The sequence below is a fragment of the Hylobates moloch genome, unplaced genomic scaffold, assembly GCF_009828535.3.
Source record: "Hylobates moloch isolate HMO894 unplaced genomic scaffold, HMol_V3 SCAFFOLD_2, whole genome shotgun sequence".
Lineage (NCBI taxonomy): Eukaryota > Metazoa > Chordata > Mammalia > Primates > Hylobatidae > Hylobates > Hylobates moloch.
In genome coordinates this window covers 137101765-137120189 of record NW_026652277.1, presented here as the reverse complement: position 1 = coordinate 137120189, position 18425 = coordinate 137101765, and the positions used below count along the sequence as shown (strand labels likewise).

General features: G+C 41.5%; 1 protein-coding gene across 1 annotated transcript in view; it reads left to right on the top strand.

Annotated features, from left to right (window-relative positions):
• Positions 1-5304: 5304 nt before the first annotated feature.
• MAN1A1 (mannosidase alpha class 1A member 1) overlaps positions 5305-18425 on the top strand; it is a 178024-nt gene continuing 164903 nt past the window's right edge. Inside the window, exons 1-2 of the mRNA XM_032157907.2 lie at positions 5305-5524; positions 5780-6604. Coding sequence (XP_032013798.1) covers positions 6002-6604 — 603 coding nt within the window. The 5' untranslated portion in view covers positions 5305-5524; positions 5780-6001. The remainder of the gene's footprint in view (positions 5525-5779; positions 6605-18425) is intronic.

The following is an 18425-nucleotide window of genomic DNA, read 5'->3' as shown; positions in this document are numbered from 1 at the left end:
TTCTCTGGCTATGGAAATAAACTTTTCCTTTGTTTCACTTAGTTGAAATAGTATATTCTCCTCAAGTCATACAATTCAAATATTTTATATACAAGGACCCCAGTGGTCATTGTTAGCATTCTCAGTGCCACCTTTCTGCTCTAAGACCTTGGTTTCCTGATTCTTCACGCACTGAACCATAAGGCCATTCTCCTTACTTTGAGACTTTGCCATCACTCACATTTTCTCAAGGCTTTAGGAACTATAAAGAATACTATTCAGTCTTAAAAAAGAAGGAAATTCTGTCATTTGTGATGATGTGGATGGAAATGGAGAACAATGCTAAGTGAAATAAGTCAGGCATGGAAGATACCACATGTTCTCCCTTATATATAGAATCTAAAACAACTAAACTCAGAAGCAGAGAACAGAATCATCATTCTACCCTGCAGAGGCTGGGGATGGGGAGATAATGGTCAAAGGATACAAAATCTCAGATGAGAGGAATTTCTGTTTCTAGTTCTATCACACAGCATGGTGAATATAGTTTATGATAGAATACTGTACATTTACAACTGGATGAGAAAGCAATTTTCAAATGTTCTTACCACAAAAGATATTAAGTATTTGAGGTGATGGATATGTTAACTACCTGGATTTAAGTATTCTGCATTATATTCAGATACCATAACATCACTTTTTACCCTACAAATTTATACAATTATAAATTGCCAATTAACAAGTAGTAGTAGTAGCAGTAGGTTAGTTGGTCAACTTTTTGATCCTATAAAGGGTGAAGAAACATTTTAAGACTCTCCAGCTACCAAACCCAAGGCTGTCCTCCCAACCATACTTTCTTCTCCAGTGGATATTATTCAAATTAGGGCTGGGAGTTGAAAAGTGACAACCATATGAAGAGCCACATAATCTAAAATATCCTTCCTGCCATCCTTTCTTGGGTCTTCTTTATAAGAATCCCACAGACACTGTTATTTCCTCATTCCCAACATTAATGACCCTTTTAAGAGAGGGGAAAAATGGACTTAAATTTCTTAAATGCCTACTGTGCCAGACACATTAGTTACATCATTTAACCTAAGAGGCACAACAAAGTTGCAGATGAAGAATGAGAGACACAGAATAGGTGACTTCTTGGCCAGGGTCACATAGTCAAGCAGATGCGCATGCACGTGCTCTATAATAAATTCCTCTCTTATTCAAACCCTTGCCCAGTGACCTCAGGAAAACCTCCCCCTGTTATTTCTTTCAGTCCCTTTGTTAATCAAATCAAAACAAAACCAAAGTAAAAATACCTTAAGGGCAATAGTCGTGATATTTTTCAAACCAAAAGAAAGCTACACACATTGAAGGAAAACTCTACCTAAGAACTTCCATACACCTTTCTGACCTTGCAAGTTGATTTTAGAATATTTCTGAAACTATCATTATATCTCCTCTTTCAAATAAATCTGTTTGTCCTCAGGCTCCAACATTCATAATAAATAAAACACTTTCTAATTTAATGTTACTTTGATTACCAGCATTGCAACAGTACTTTTTTCAACATGTTATTCTTCCCTAGGGTGAGGTCTTTGCAGTGCAGGCTAGCAACCCAAAGCACCATTTACAACCCTGTTTCTATGAAGAAAAATGCTCTGAAAGTTCCAAAGAGCCAATGCACACAAATACTTGCAAGACACAATGTTTTTAAGTTGGGGGACAGTTAATATTTATGAAATGTGTTCAAAACAAAACTGTATCTTTCAACAGGAGCCTGCAGGAACAGAGGGCTCCTGCCCTCACTGCCCCTGGCACCCATGCCCCCTCAAAAAAATGTGATTGGAATTCTATAAAAATAATCTGCCACTCAGGCAGTTCCAAAGTAAATTGAGGAAGGCCAAAAACATGGAATCAGAAATATAACAGCAGACTCCAATTTGCATACAAATAACACTGATAGTTTCCTTTAAAACTCTGGTTAATTTCCACCTTAATATATCTCATGTAAAATTGAGAGTGCCCACTGAAGTATTGAAACTTCAAGATTAATATTCACAATGAATCATTTTTTACGTGTTACATTTGGATTTTTTAAAAAATAAGAGCAAAGACCTATTGTGACCTAGAAAATCTCCCATTAAAAGATTTTATCCGAAATCTAACTTGTTGGAGAATTTCAGTCATTATTTACTATACATGTAGATTAAATTCATTTCTTTTATTAGATTAAGTTTTATTTAAAGTAAGAGAACAAAAATCCTCAAAAGGATTCTTCCACAAACTTCTAACTAGTACTGCCTAGAAACTTCCTACTAAGAAATGTTTTTGCACTTCAATTTTTGAGAACTTATAATTTTATAAAAATATAAATTTATCAGTTTTATAAAAATATTGCCAATTTTTCCTCTGTAACTCTGCTCATAATTATTACTGTATTTCATTTTAGGCATGTTAATGTAAAAATTAAATCTACCTTTTGGTAATTTCTTTTGAAAGTAGAAAAATCTAAGCAACATTTATTTGGGGATTTCTTTGTAGTGTTTTGGGGTATCACTGATGATCAGGTTTTTAAAAAATTACTTGATTCTAAAGATATAATCTTGAAACACAAAAATTTACAAATTATTAAAGAAATACACAAAACCATTAAGTATTGAAAAAGGAAAATATAAGAATTAAGTTTGCAAGCAAACCTGCAAAAATTACAAGAGAGTTATATTTCAAAAGGACTGGCTGGCCAAATAAAAAAACATAGCAAGTATTTTTTTAAAAATCCCACAAAATTACTAAGGTTCTTAGGTTTACATTAGACCATCCATAATGAGAAGCAGCAGTTTCAGCACTATCATTGCATTCATAAAGATGGTGACATTACCTTCAGGTAGATGTGGCTAGGGAGTCTTGACTTAGGGGACGAAGTCAAGGTTTCCTTACTTGAAGGACAAGAACCAATCACCTTTATTCTTATCTCAGGGTACAAAGTACTTTTTTCAATGGTAGAATGTCAAGTGCTTTGTAGTACTGAAATCAGAGGAAAGTGTCCGATTTTGCTTCTACAAAATGCACAATTTTACTTGTTGACTATTTTCTACTCCTCCCTTACCATGAGCACACAGGGCTTCACGTGATTATTTTAAAGAGGATGCATAATTCGATTGCTATGCCTCTTCAGATACCTTCTTTGTGAATTTTTCAAATTTGCTCTGGCCCAAATACTGGTGTTCCCATATAGTTCTTATCCCACCTAATGTACACAGACACCCTTTAATATGTACCTATAATCAACCACCCATGTTAACTTCTTGTTTAACATATTATTAAAGCCAGGCTGCAAGTATAACCCTGTCATTTAAGAAATACGGAAAATAAGAAAAAAATCTTAAAATAAGCTTCATGATGAACTTAAAAAGAGTAGTTACTTTAAAAGATTTAGAAACAACATAGATAAATTTAAGTTTTTAGGGGAAAAAAAATCCTTAAACCCACGTACTAAATCTTTAATATTTCCGCTACAGAAGTTAAATGCCCAGACTGATTTGGTATCAAAATTAAAGTGTCAGAAATAGAATTAAGTTAAACTTTTCTTCATCACCCTTTTAACATATACTTAAAAGTGGAATTTATTGTTTTGCTGGAATACTTAATAACATTAATTTGAAATAAAGCTTCTAAATATTTCTGGGGCTATAATTCCATTCTTAAAACATAATTTTTAAAATAATAAATCATTCCAAAAAAGGATGATCATAAAGAGATCAGCGTTTGGGGTAGTTAACCCAGTTCCTATTTATCTATCCATTCAAGAGGTAACTCAGTTTTAAGGAAGTTGTTAGAAACATTATTTCACAGTGATTCAAACCTTTCAGCCTATGCACAACCTACAAATGCATAATCGTTTGAAATAAAAATTGCCTTTCCATCATCACAGAAAAAATCATCCTTGTTTTCTTTTTCAGTCCTTCTGAACTTATTACCCTGCTTGGATATGCTGCACTCTTCTGGACATAGAATTTCATAGCAGGTATCAAAATAACCAAGCCATAAAGCCAGCTTTATCAAACAATAATTTCCTATTAACAAGAACTTTGAGTGTATCACTCATTTTACACAAAACAAGTAGACGACAAATAATGATGGTTAAAATAATTAAATAATTAAATGAAAACTAGTAAGGATTTCTGATTACTTTTCTACTTTCTCATACAGCTTAACGCCTGGAAACAACTGTACTGGAGCCACCTTCCCGAAAGGTGCCACTTGCCAGCTGTTTCCTTTGCCTTAAGCACAATAGAACTAACGTCACATTTCCAGAGAAGGGTGAGGATGAAATAAGGCGACTACAAACCAGCTTTCAGAAATGCGAAGTCAGTCAACGTTTTCCCCTCTGATAACCCCTTATTTATGGAGCAACAGGGGAATTACAACACATTTTGGAAAATAATTTCTATTGGACCAACTCCTCACTTCGCTGGAAGTAGTCGGATCCAAGGCTTAATTTCAACACAATGTTCGACTTATTGCTTGAAGCTACCGCAGCATAAAACTGGTCTTCGAACGGAAAATTTGACCAACTTCTATGAGGTAAATGAATAGTGAAAGTAGGGGTGGGCGGGAGAGACATACAAGTTTTTTCGGTTTTTTGTTTTTTGGGGGAAGAAAGGGCGCATACGAAAAAAGTCCTAAGCAAGCACAGAACTGTGTCTCTTAGGATGTAAAAGGATGTTATACCAGAGGGCTCAAAAGTACCCAGGGTCACGGCTCCCCTAACCGAGGGACTTGGGGTTTCACTGCTACCAGGCACCCGGGGAACCCCGGCCTTGGATAAAAAGAGGGTAACTGGAGTAAAGCCGTGCCTCTGAACGACCCAGTGCCCGGGACCCCTTGCGAGACCCCGCCTTTCCCGGGACCCCCTCAGGAGCTCCCCCGACCGCCCCGCGCTGGTCGGAGGAGGAGGCAGGGAGGTCCCGGGCCAGTCGAGGATCAACCACCCCGGGAACCCCGGCCGAGGCCGGCGCAGGATAAACTCCCCGACCCCGAACTCTGCCTGCCGCTTCTCGGCGCTGGGCCTCAGCCATGAGTTCCACAGTCCTCCTCACCGCGGCTCCCGCCTACCTCGCGCCTCCCGGCCCCGCGACCTCCCCGCCGCCTGCCGGGCCCCGGCGAGGCTGCGCTTCCCGTAAACTCCCCGCCCCGCGCATCCCCCTCCTCGCCTCCGCCCCGCCCCCGCGGGACCCTGGGCGGCGCGTGATTGGCCCCGCCGCGCCGTCACTCTCCGGCCGCGTCGCCTCCCTAGTTTCCTACCGCCCCGAGACTAGCGGTGAGATTAGTGCTCGCGGGGCCGCGGCGGAGAGTACCGTGCTGCTCTGCTTGCTGCCACTCGCCCGGAGGTCGGCGCGCTCGCCCACCTGAGCAGCGCCGGGGCTGCGGGACCGCGGGGCAGCGCGCTCAGTCCAGCCTAGGAAAGCGGCAGCAGTCTCAGCGCCGAAATGAGGAGCGGGCGAAGTTGACGAGTCCCCCGCCCACGCTGCTCCCCTCCTGCCCAGAGGTGCGCTGCCCCTCCCCGAGGTGCTTGCGCGCTGCCCTGCCCCCCGCCTGCACGGGACACCCCTCCCCTACCCACGGGACCTGAAAACTTCACCCCAAGTCCGAAGAGTGGGCTGCGACGGCGGTGCCCGGAGCTGGACAAGACTCTGCTCAAGGGGAGCGGTTCTGGCGGCTCGCCAGAAGTCGGAGGGCGGAGACCCGCTGGAAACTTTATCATCGCCGTAATTACTACGTTTTACTGTTTCTCTCCCCGCAGGGGCTGCAGCCAGCGGTCTGTCGCGCGTGCCTCTGTGCCCGAGGAGCCGCCCCGGGGAGAAGACCCGGCGCGGAGTTGTTCCCCCAGGGGAGACCCGCAGCCCAGCCGAGGGGGTCGGGCGGCCTGGATACGCAGGACCCAGCCCCGCAGCCGCGGACTCCCAGCGGCGGCGAAGTTTGGCTGCTGAGCGGCGCGGCGCCGGACCACTGGACAGCGGGCGCGATGCCCGTGGGGGGCCTGTTGCCGCTCTTCAGCAGCCCCGCGGGCGGCGGCCTGGGCGGGGGGCTCGGCGGCGGCGGTGGCAGGAAGGGGTCGGGCCCCGCCGCCCTCCGCCTGACGGAGAAGTTCGTGCTGCTGCTGGTATTCAGCGCCTTCATCACGCTCTGCTTCGGGGCGATCTTCTTCCTGCCAGACTCCTCCAAGCTGCTCAGCGGGGTCCTGTTCCACTCCAGCCCCGCCTTGCAGCCGGCAGCCGACCACAAGCCCGGGCCCGGGGCGCGCGCCGAGGACGCGGCCGAGGGGCGAGCCCGGCGCCGCGAGGAGGGGGCACCCGGGGACCCGGAGGCCGCCCTGGAGGACAACTTGGCCAGGATCCGCGAGAACCACGAGCGGGCTCTCAGGGAAGCCAAGGAGACCCTGCAGAAGCTGCCCGAGGAGATCCAAAGAGACATCCTACTGGAGAAGAAGAAGGTGGCCCAGGACCAGCTGCGTGACAAGGCGCCGTTCAGAGGCCTGCCCCCGGTGGACTTCGTGCCCCCAATCGGGGTGGAGAGCCGGGAGCCCGCCGACGCCGCCATCCGCGAGAAAAGGGCAAAGATCAAAGAGGTGAGTGGGCCGCGCCAGAAATCCCTCCCGACGGGCCGTGTTTTTCAGGGAGAAACGGCAAGCCTTTGAAACTCTGAAGACTGCAACAATGCAGTGTATGGGACGATGGAGGTTTGCCCCTTCCACCAGGTGCTGTGTCAAAAGCTCTTTCGTTTCCTGTTTCCAATATAGTAGTAGATGTGTCCAGTAAGATCTAAGGTCAAATCTCGTTGCTTTTAACTTGCATGCTCTTGCTCTGGTGAGCACAAGCCACACGAGGTGGGTATGAATACATGGGCAGGTGATACACAAACCTCTTTTTCTGGCCGCTACACGGTTAATCGCCCCACCAGTAACAGCGACGGCACTGATCAGCCCCCTGGTAAGGATTGGGGACGTGGCTTTAGAGTGAGGCTTCACGCGTGGTAAAGCGAGCCAGCATACCCCGGGTTCAGCTGTGTGGCCCTTGTCTGCCAGGTGGCATTCTGTGTGTACTTTCAGACTATAAAGGTGAAAGTTGAGAACTTCCCATCATCGAGGGATACTATTGTTTACTTTTTTAAAAAATGAAAATATGAAAAGCCAGTCGGCTGCCTTTTGTATTTCTAATGCATAGCCAGAAAGGGTATTCCATGTGATGCAACAGGTTTGCCTCCACAGCAGCACAATGGTGACAAACTTAATCCAGGATAAACATGGACTTTGATACATCTTTCCTAATTTCCTTCTCGTAATTTTCAGTTAGAACTTGAAACATGTGATTAGGTCAGGACCAGCTTAAAGCTGAAGGGGGCCGTAAAAAGTCCTTTCAGGCTGTCATTTTCAAGATGAAAATCGAAGGGCCCAGAGCTCTAGAACCCGTTAGTGATGAGTCAGGACTTGAAGCCCAAGGTCCGAACTTCCCCCAGTCACCTCCCACCACGCGGTCTGTGGACATACCTCTTCTCTGAGCTACTTCCCTGTGTGAAACGGCGCCAGCCTGGGTTTTACATAGAAAAGCTGTAGGAACCACATTAAAAGCATGTCATTCCAAATCTTGGTTCAATTTTCTAAAATATGAATGGAAGTAATATTTTTGCCATTTAAAAAATAATACAATCTGTGAAAATAAATATTGTGTTTTCATATTGGGTAGGTAATCAGGAGAGGAGGTCCCTGATCCCATTTTCAGAGAGTAAACAGATTTTTGAGGTGGTTGAGAGGTATTTAGCTTAAGTGGCTGCAGAATGAAGGCAGCAGGATTGTCACAGGATTTGTGACTTTGTAATATAAGACCAGCTGAATTTGGTTAAGCTGTAATTGAGCAAGTTAAAGTGGACATGGATCCCTTTCAGTTTAGGAAGAATGCCTTCATCCCTCCTGTGCAGATAGCTTCCTTCCACAGTCCATCAGCATATCTGCTTTTCTGAGACCCCTCCTCAGGGACAGAACCCTCCCATACTTGGGGGAATGGATTCTACTTTCCAGAACAACTATCTAGCAGTTTCCTTTCTCCATGAAATCCTGCCTGTGCTACCAAATCAGGAAGGTGGAACAAAGCTCTACGTCTTACCAAATCCTCCCAGACTCCTTAATAATATCCAACCAAAACCATAGAAAATTAACCCCAAATGATCTGTATCTGCGTGTGTTTCTGTTAAATTTGAACAGTGTAATTCATACATTTCATGCCTCCAAAGCCATACGAGCTGCCAGTTAGCTAGTACAAAATCACAGTTGTCCAAGGAAAAGATTTTAATACGAAAGATACATAGATATTAAGCTGTTGGTACTGACCAACAGTGATTACAAGTGCATTCAGAGCAGAACTAGTGGGGCAATAGCAGTCTCAGACTCAGGACAGCATATTAACAGTGTGCATATCCATCCATGGTAGATCCATGTTGTCTGTGTCCCTAAATCACAAGGTCTTAATTAGCCGTGTAAACGAGATTTATGTAGTCTCTAACATCTTAGCACCTAGATGTTTTGAAACCGCTCAGTCTTGCATAAAGTAGTGGAACTAAATGTGTTCTTTAAAATTCCTTGTTGCTGTGAGAACCCAAAAGAGCCAGCATAATTAGCTTCAGCGTTTACTCAAAGGCTAATGGGAAGAAATGGATTATGATTTTGCATCAGATTAGTTCAGGCAGATGTATTCCTTTGTAAACCAAAAGAAAAAAAAACGAAATTATGATGCTGTTCTAAAAACTGTGCTGTAAATATTTGGCTTTAGAGAGGCAAGAGTGGTTGCCCATTGTAAATAGGGCACTGGACTTTACGTATTTGGCTTCGGTTTCAGGCACCACTGTGGACTTTTTGTTATCAACCAGTAGATCTTTGCCTTAGTTTTTTTCTTTACCATTCCTGTGTTTTCTTTTCTTTTTCTTTTTTTTTTTTTTTTTTTTTTGGAGATAGAGTCTGGCTTTGTTGCCCAGGCTGGAGTGCAGCGGCACGATCTCGGCTCACTCCAATCTCTGCCTCCTGGGTTCAAGCGATTCTCGTGCCTCAGCCTCCCAAGTAGCTGGGATTACAGGCACGTGCCACCGCACTCAGCTAATTTTTGTGTTTTTGGTAGAGACGGGGTTTCACCATGTTGGCCAGGCTGGTCACGAACTTGACCTCAAGTGATCGACCCACCTGGCCTCTCAAAGTGCTGGGATTACAGGTGTGAGCCACCATGCCTGACCTGTTCCTGTATTTTCTAATTCTCTTTATACTTAGGTTCTCTATCACACCTGAGTGCACTAACACTTATAGTTAAAATTTAGAAAGTGCACTCAAGTCTAACATGTTGGAAGACTGGATTGTAATTTGAGTCAACCTGTTATTTTGTACTTGGTTCAAAGTCAGTCAATACTATCTTTTATATCTACAGCACAATTATGTTACTAGTACTGCAGTAGATTTTTAACAACTTTGTGTCTTTGGGGAGATACTCTGTTAATTTCAAATAGGTCATTGTACAGAATGCTTCACAAAAAATGTTAAATGCTTTCCACTACTAATTTGATGGATGGTAAATCTCTGATGTAAAACTTCAAAATAGAATTAAGATCGTCCTCCCTTCACCTCTGTTAAAACTTTTAAAATTAACTCTGGGATTTCTCTTGAGATTTATGATATATACATAGTGTATATTTATTTTCATGAGTTTGATCTTAAAATTGTACTCAGGTTGTCCTTAGCTTTAAAAAGCAGTGTTAGAATAACGAAGAACAAAAGTTAAAATAGCAGCATGGAAGTTTTAGGAAAATAGTCCATTTACTTTTTTTTTAATCAGAAATCATTTTTAGCTTCCCTTCTCCCCCGCCCCCCCAACCTCTCCCATTTCCCCAATGAGCCTGTGCTGTCCTTTAGGATTAGAACTTTAATACAATTTGGAGGATGATTTTTTTTTTCATTTTCTGAAATTAAGGGGAGTCCTGAGTAATAGGGGCTGGGGCTAAAGACAGTCAAGTTGTCAGAGGGGTCTCCCTTCTTCTCAGGCTGGAATCTTCACCAACCTAAGTGGGGGTAGGGGTATGTGCAGACTGGCAGCCTCAGATTTGTCATTTAAGGCTTTAGGACCCTGCACGTGTGGGGTCACAGTTTTCTTCTCTCAGTTCTAAAACAAGACTTTAGTATTTTATTCCAGACCTATTTGTGTAATCATGAATTTAAAGAACATTTTCATATTGATGGCTAATAGTTAAAATTCACATTTATTATACTTTATACTAGCCTTAGGCATATAGCTTGTAATTTATGTTAACTATTGACAGTTTACCCTTTTGGTAAAGATCAGATGTGAGAATAATCTGCCTTGGCAGGTTTAAACAAAACACTTTTATTTTGACACTTAACTTTCCAGTTTATTTGTATGGGTAGTTCTGGGGTGGAAAATAATATTTACAAAATAATAAAAGCCATGATTTGGAGACCTGACCCAAGAAGCTTCAACATCCTTAGGTTGCTTGCCTGTGCCACTGTGCCGTGACACATTCCCTACTGAACATGGGCCGGTGTGGGATTGCTCCACCCAGAGGCCCTTCCCCAGAGCAGGGAGGACGTGGAGTGTTTGTGAAGGTTTTTCTCTCCTTAGCAAGTAGGTAAGTTTTCAACAGTGTAAGTACTGGAGTAGGTGCTTACTGTTAATATACAAAAGCAAAAAAATACGTATATACATTAATGGGTAGTTAATTACGTTCAGCTTCATTTTCTGTAAGCTGTTGATAGTTTCTCCTAGAAGAGTATTCTGTCTTCCTCTTATCAGGCAACTAGGATTCATATAAGGGAGCTTCTTGTGATATGGGACTTAGAACCTAGTTAAAAGCGTGAAAAGAGGTTTTAAAAAATGTATTTTCAAACGCATCTATCTGTACTTCTTAGGTGAGCTAATGAACTAAACCATCTTGAAAAATTTATCATAGTATTACGCAAAATGCATTTGTATGAGATCTGAATTGGTTGGAATTCATTGAAGAACTTACATATTTGAATCAGATTATTTCATAAGCTGTGGTGGTATAAATTTTTTATTGAAGAGAATTTTAAGCATGTGTCCGAAGGTCAGAGGGGAGGAATGCCTGCAGATCCGTGTGAGGGATGAGGGCTAAATAGACAGGGTAGATCAGAATTGCACTGGAACCTGGTTATACCCCCTAACCCAGTCAAGCACCTGTGGTCTTTTAAATTTCTTTCTTTATAATCGTGTGTATGTTGGTCAAAGAAGAGTTTGATTAGCCAAAATAGGAACAGCCACTGTGGGCTCCAGAGATACTGTGAAACGAGTGGCAAAACAGCCTCTCCCCCAAGTAGATGAAAATAATAAACAAGATACCTGTTTGGTAGTTTAGGGAAGAGATTCCCTCTTTGAGGAAATAAGTCTTGACTTTTCCCTCAGTATTCTTAGCCTAGTTCCTTGCTTGGTGTTCAGTGATTGAACTATATCTTATCCCCACCCCCAACCTCTCAATCTGTTTAAAGGCCCTTTACACAAACTCTGCAAATTATGCCATGATAACTTTAAATCTCAGATTTTAAAACTAAGAGTATGCTCCAAGTCATAAGGTATTGCATCTGAATGAGATCTGAGAGATAGCTCATTCATTTTACAATAGAGGCAACCAAGACACAAAGATCATTCTGGAAATCACATCACCAGCTAGTGGCAGAGTTGAGTTGCAGAGGGAAGCCCCAGTCTTCTGTTAGTGTTGCTCATGGTCTCCCACATGGCTTGTCTCCTAAATGAAACTCCAAAGAATTGTATAAATTATCCGTGCTTATTATTTGCAGACCCTAATAGAGAGTACAGAAAACATACAACTCTGCATTATTATAAATTTGACCTTGTACTAGGTTGGTGGTTTTTCTTTTTTTTTTTTTTTTTCAGCCAACCATGGATCAAAGTAGTTTTTAAGTCAATTATAGTAATTTTTTAAAAATCTTACCAGTGGCATAGTTTAGAAATCTTCTTTGTAAAGACATCCAGGGAAAGCTTGATAGGACATCTTGTTTTCTTTATAAAGATCTCTCCAAGAAGCACAGGCATTTGTAATCATTCAGTTAAACATTCTTTATGAGGAAAAGTGGGGAAGAAGAAGGAAGGGAGAGCAGAAGAGAGTGAGTTACTGTATATACAAAGGGTGAAAGGGGATCACCCAGAGAAGGGACATGTGATGACTAGAAGGCTGCTTTAAAATTATAAATGTGTGTGCTCTTCTGATATTGCACCATGGATAATAGAAGAATGGCAGGTAACCTAAAGGATGATTGTTTTAAAAGTAGACATGTAAAAATCACACCAATCTGTGGGCAATTCTCTCCACCCAAGTAGGTTCTGGCGATTCTCTTTTGGGGTGCACTTACCTGTCTCTGATCCATCCATTCGGAGCGATGTAGTGGTTAGAAGGATGGTTCTGGACTCGGATAACATGGGTCTGAATCTGGCCTCTACCATTCTCTAGCTTTGTGACCGTCTGCAAATTACTTAATCTCTCAGAACTTTAGTTTCCTCATTTGTAAAATGAGGTTAATAGTAGTACCCACTTTGTTGGATCCTGAGGCTTAAATGTGGTAGGAAAGCACTTAGAATGGTATCAGACATGAAGTGGGCACACAATAAATGCTGCTTGTGATTATTGCTGTTACTGGTCACCACCTAAAGCCATCAAGCCAAGATTGCATTGATCCATATGCTGTTTAATAACTCAGGAAAGTGGATAATGAAGTTTCAAAAGGGTATCAAAAATAGTTAAAATTGAGTTTTAGTGCTTAAAGGGATACATTTCCAGTTCATCAAAAAGACCTTCCCATATAGCTATAATTTTATTGTGCTACGGTCAACTCTGATTTTCTTTGATTTTTACCACATTCCAAAAAAACTTAAGTATCTTTAGGAGGATATACTTACTGCATATACATCTTCAGCTTCTTCAGAATATGTGTTAAAGAATTAGTCTCTTTCTTATAGTCAAATATGCCTATTCCTGCAGATACCATCTTTCAGAGTAGTCACAGTCGAGTTATCTTAATTTCTCTTTCTTCTAATAAATAATTTTTTAATTTACACAATGCGGATCGGGTCTCACTATATTTCCCGGGCTGGTTTCAAACTCATGAGCTGAAGCAGTCCTCCCACCTCGGCATCCCAAAGTGTTGGGATTACAGGTGTGAGCCACCATGCCTGGCTGAGTTATCTATCTTAAGTATTGAAGTTATTCTTCTAAATAGAGAGAGATTGAGTAAAGTGAATTTCAATCTGTTTCATCTTGGAGAAATGTTTTTAAGAAGTGAGAATTATTATTTTAGGCTTGGCAAAAATTATATAATTATGATAAATTCTATAATCAGAGCTCAGTCCATCACCCGGTAGTCAAAGTTAGCATAAATCAGTTTTATTTTGTAGCTCAGAAAGTTTGGTCTTTTTGAGAGCTTCACATTGAATTTAGATTTATTAGGATTCCAGACCCACTACTCATTTTACACATGAGAAATAAGGCCCGTGAGCTGTGACCTCCTGAGATTCCCCCAGTGTACAAACAATAGCTGAGAATTGCTTCTCAGGTGTTGAGAAGTACTGAGAACCAGGCCCCACTCCACTTGGGATAATCTTGACTCTAATGAGAACGTGTGCTTTGGTGACTGGCTGACCAGGCCCTCCCTCCTCTTCAGCCCTAAATGGCAGGCCAACTGCCAGAAGCCCCACTGAGACCATCCTAGAGGGAGGTGGGACGTCTTTGCTGGGTAGGGGATTGCCTAAGAAAGCAATAGCGGCTAATTCCTTTGCTCCGGAGAATGTGGCAGCAGTGCCCCGCCCCCACTGAGTTTTGATAAAGACTTCTGTGATCATTAGGTACTTGAAAAAAAACCAAATGAGATTAAGGCTTAAGAGCATTTAAAAGTCACAGCCCTCATTTCTGTCATGAATACTCTGGTAGTTGCTTTAGGTACTTTAGAGCTGAGCAGTCCTGCAGATAATCCAGAACAGAGATAATAAAATTGAAAAGCACACGTATCCTTTGTGTTTACTTGACTTTTGTGACTAGAATGAATGACTCCTTCTCTCTCGCGTTTCTCAGTCTGCTCATCTCCCTGGCTCTTAAGTTTATCAAAAGCCCAGTCCCTGATTTGCTCTGCTGCTTTCTCATCACTCTTGCTCTACATCCTTCATTCAAGTGACACTCAGAGCATATTATATTAACTTTTCATTTGCATTTTTCATGTTTTTATGTGGGTCACTAATTAGATCGTCCTGTCTTGTGTGGGAGTGTTTAGTATTAGCAACTTAGTATGAGAGAGGGTGTGGAGATGAGGGGATTAAAAACCTGATGAAGGACACCAAGTTCTGAAAGGGTGGTTTAATAACACAGCATTGCCACCCTCCGAAACAACCTTTGTTGCTGGTGCCTGTTTGTCTGTGCTAGGAGTTTATGAGAAAGGGGGTGGCAGTAATTGGTGTCCGAAGGCCTGTGAATGGCTATGGCCAAGACGTGAACTCAAGCCATCCACAGACTACAAGCTATTGCTAGTGTCTCCATTTCTGCCAAATCCTTCCTCATTAAATGGTCTTCTCAAGGTCCCTTCAGAACACTCAATTCTTCTAAGTGACAGGATGATCTCAGAAATAGGACAGGAGGCCAGGGATCGTAGCCTACGCTGAGGGTGCCATGTCCAGCTTCCTGAGCTGATGTTTAGGTCGTGATTGTCTGTCCCTAGTTCCTCTTTCACGGCAATACATGCTGGAGCTACGTACTAAAAGGGGAGTGTGTTTCCTCACTGTATCTCTCTCTATCGGGGCATAAGACAAGAGAATAGACCTGTGGAATGATTAGGGAAGCTCAGGGGTTTCTACTCAGTCTCAAAATCTCATTCCCAGCTGCCTGAAATTCACCACCAGTGTTTCCTTTTTACTGTTTTTGTTTTGTTTTGTTTTGTTTTTGTTTTTGAGATGGAGTCTTACTCTGTTGCCAAGGCTGGAGTGCAGTGGTGCAATCTTGTCTTGCTGCAACCTCCACCTCCTAGGTTCAGGCGATTCACCTGCCTCAGCCTCCTTAGTAGCTAGAATTACAGACACCTGCCACCATGCTTGGCTAATTTTTGGATCTTTGGTAGAGACAAGATTTCCCCACATTGGCCAGGCTAGTCTCAAACTCCTGATCTCAAGTGATCCACCCACCTTGGCCTCCCAAAGTGCTGGGATTACAGGCATGAGCCACCGTGCGTGTCCATTTATTGATTCTTAAAGGCTTGCTTTAACGTAAGTGGATAAAGTTGCTCAGCAGAATTATTAATACTATACTTTGAGATTTGTCTTATCAAAGAATAGAATAGGTTTGTTGAAGCAAGTATCTTCCATTGTGTTATTTCGCTTTATAAACTCACCTCTGCTTGGGAAAGAAAAATTTGAAACCACACTAGAGTAGAAAAAAAAACAAATCCTTCATAGTTTTATCAGTCACTAAGTAGTGTCAATAATGCTCCTCCCTAACCCCAATATGTAAGTTCATCCCCCCCGTTACAACCACAGTATATATACTTTTTTTTCATTTTCTTTGCAAGTGTCATTTTATGTTGGCACAATATATCCATGTCAAAACATGATACTTTATTTAACGAGTCCCTTGGACCTGAACATTTAGATTATTTCCACTTTTTTGTTTTTATTAAAAATGCTGAGACAGACACCTTTGTCCGATAAATTTCTCACTTCTTACTGCACACACCCTGGTAAGTGGGATTTTCTCTTAAATTCTTAAGAGGGGAAATAAATTGGCCAACAGATAGTACATTTTGAGGGATAACTTTCCAGAAACCATTTATACTCCCATGTGTCATATAATGAATGGAGTCTATTGATTCTTTGTGAATTTTTTTTTTTTCTTTTTTTTTTTTATTATACTTTAGGTTTTAGGGTACATGTGCACAATGTGCAGGTTTGTTACATATGTATCCATGTGCCATGTTGTTTTGCCGCACCCATTAACTCGTCATTTAGCATTAGGTATATCTCCTAATGCTGTCCCTTCCCCCTCCCTGATTCTTTGTGAATTTCATAGGTGATGAAGCAGTATATGGCATTTTCAATTTGCTTTTCTTTGATCAACACTTTCTCCTGTGTTGATCATTTGCATTTCTTCCTTGTGAGTTGTATAGATAGAACAAGGAAATTTTAAAAGGAGGAAGATAGAGAAGATGGCAGAGCTTGGAGGCCTAAGGAGTGAGATCCACCAGGGGAGATGGATCTGGCAAGCTGGCTGAATGAACGTGGACTCCTGTGGGAGGCAAAGTCCTGAAGGCGAGAGTTAGGATTTTATAAAGCAAAGTTGCAAGAAAAAAAATTTTTCCCCTAGATTGCACACTTAGGATAAAATATCCTTTATTGATAGGAGCTCTTACCAGGCACTTGGGACAGCCCACATCCTTCAGCTGAGACCTATCCAGCTTTACCAGCACATCTTCATTTTTAAGTGACAGTTGGGATTTTGCCTCAGATACTTGAGGAAGGTATTGACCTCTCTGGAGATCTGCAGGAGGATCTTTCTCCTTTTGGAATGAATCAGGATGCTTTTCTAATAGTTGAAGATCAAAAGTAGTCTAAATAGAATTTCAGAAGTGATTTTAATGATGCCAGAAAATGGCAAGTCTTACAAAGCTGAATTCTTTTTTTTTTTTTTTTTTTGAGACGGAGTCTTGCTCTGTCGCCCAGGCTGGAGTGCAGTGTCGCCATCTCAGCTCACTGCAAGCTCCGCCTCCCGGGTTCACGCCATTCTCCTGCCTCAGCCTCTCCGAGTAGCTGGGACTACAGGCGCCCACCACCATGTCCGGCTAATTTTTTGTATTTTTAGTAGAGACGGGGTTTCACTGTGGTCTCGATCTCCTGACCTCGTGATCCGCCCACCTCAGCCTCCCAAAGTGCTGGGATTACAAGCGTGAGCCACCGCGCCCGGCCTGCTGAATTCTTAAAGAAGAAAAATTACCCAAAAGGAAATCGTGAGATTTCATATAAATATTTGTTCTTATGTGTGAAGAGGCAGGCTAATCTTTTGTATGTGAGAGGCCTTCAGTGTTTTACATAGGATAAATATGCATTTTGTCGAAGATATTTTATTTTTAAAGAAAAGCATGATTTTTTGTGTGTGAAGTTTGGGCTTTTTTTTTTCCACCCTAAATCCTTCAAATGTTTTTAGTCATGTTTTTTAAGATAGTGAAGAGCTGCATATTTCAAAATGTATTTATATTCTGACCTTGGTTCATAAAAGTCTGCCAAACGCCAGAACTATTTAAATTTGGCTATAACACTGTGTTAACATGATGAATAACGATTGACATAAATGTACTATATTATTTTTATAAATTGTGGTTAGACATGATAGTAATTTTAGAATATTTACAATGCTATTTTTGGAGACTTTTTTTTAAGTCAACTAGCAGTGTTGAATGTTTTATCTAGCCAACTAGAGGTTTTCAGCTCATAATTAGAAATGCCTGAGAAGCCCATATTATGATTTAAGGAGTTATTAGCCCAAGTCAGCAATTTTGTGAGGCATTCTTATTAGGAAGTATAAAATGAACTTTATGTAGTAAAAAAGTATTTTATAATTGGCATATATCTAATGCATTGTATACATTCACTCATATTAAGCACTTTGGTTAGTCTTCATTATTTAATCCTCCTGTGGTTACTTAACATAGAATGTGTAATGAAGAACTCAGTAGCTTTAAAGGGGGGTGGTTGAGGAGAATAGAAAATGAAGATGATTTATTAACTACTGTTGAAAGCTGCTTTAGCAGTTAGGGTGAATAAAAGTGATGATTTATTAAGTATTCCATCAGTAATAAGATAAAGCCACAGTGTAGGGTTGGAAGTACTTCTATTTTCCCTAACTCTCAAGAATACAGAATTTCTATGACATTGGCTTTTTGCAGTCATCTGTCCCTTCCAGAACTATCATATTGAGGGCAGGAGAAAGAGCTTCCCCTATTCATCCATGTGTCCAACAGATCAGTTAGCTCTGGGCCCTGCCCATAATAAGGCCCAGTATGTATTTGTTGAATGAATATGCTCTTTGAAATAAACATGCCTACAGGAGTTACTCAGGTTAAGTGTGATTCCGTGCTAAGTAATCTGGTATTCCAGAAGTGGTGTCCACTCATCTTTGAAGTCCTTTCTAATGTATATACTCATGGGCTACAAGTCTTTGTCTTTTTCATTTTTTTTTTTTTACAACAGTCAGGAGTCATTTAGAATCAGACCTAGTGAATAAACAGACTAATGAATATAGGAAATGCCTTTTCCAGTTTTCAAGTTGTTTTCCAGGATGATTTATAAAATGAAAACTGCATTCATTTTCTTATATGACCGTAAACTGGTGAAAGTGGT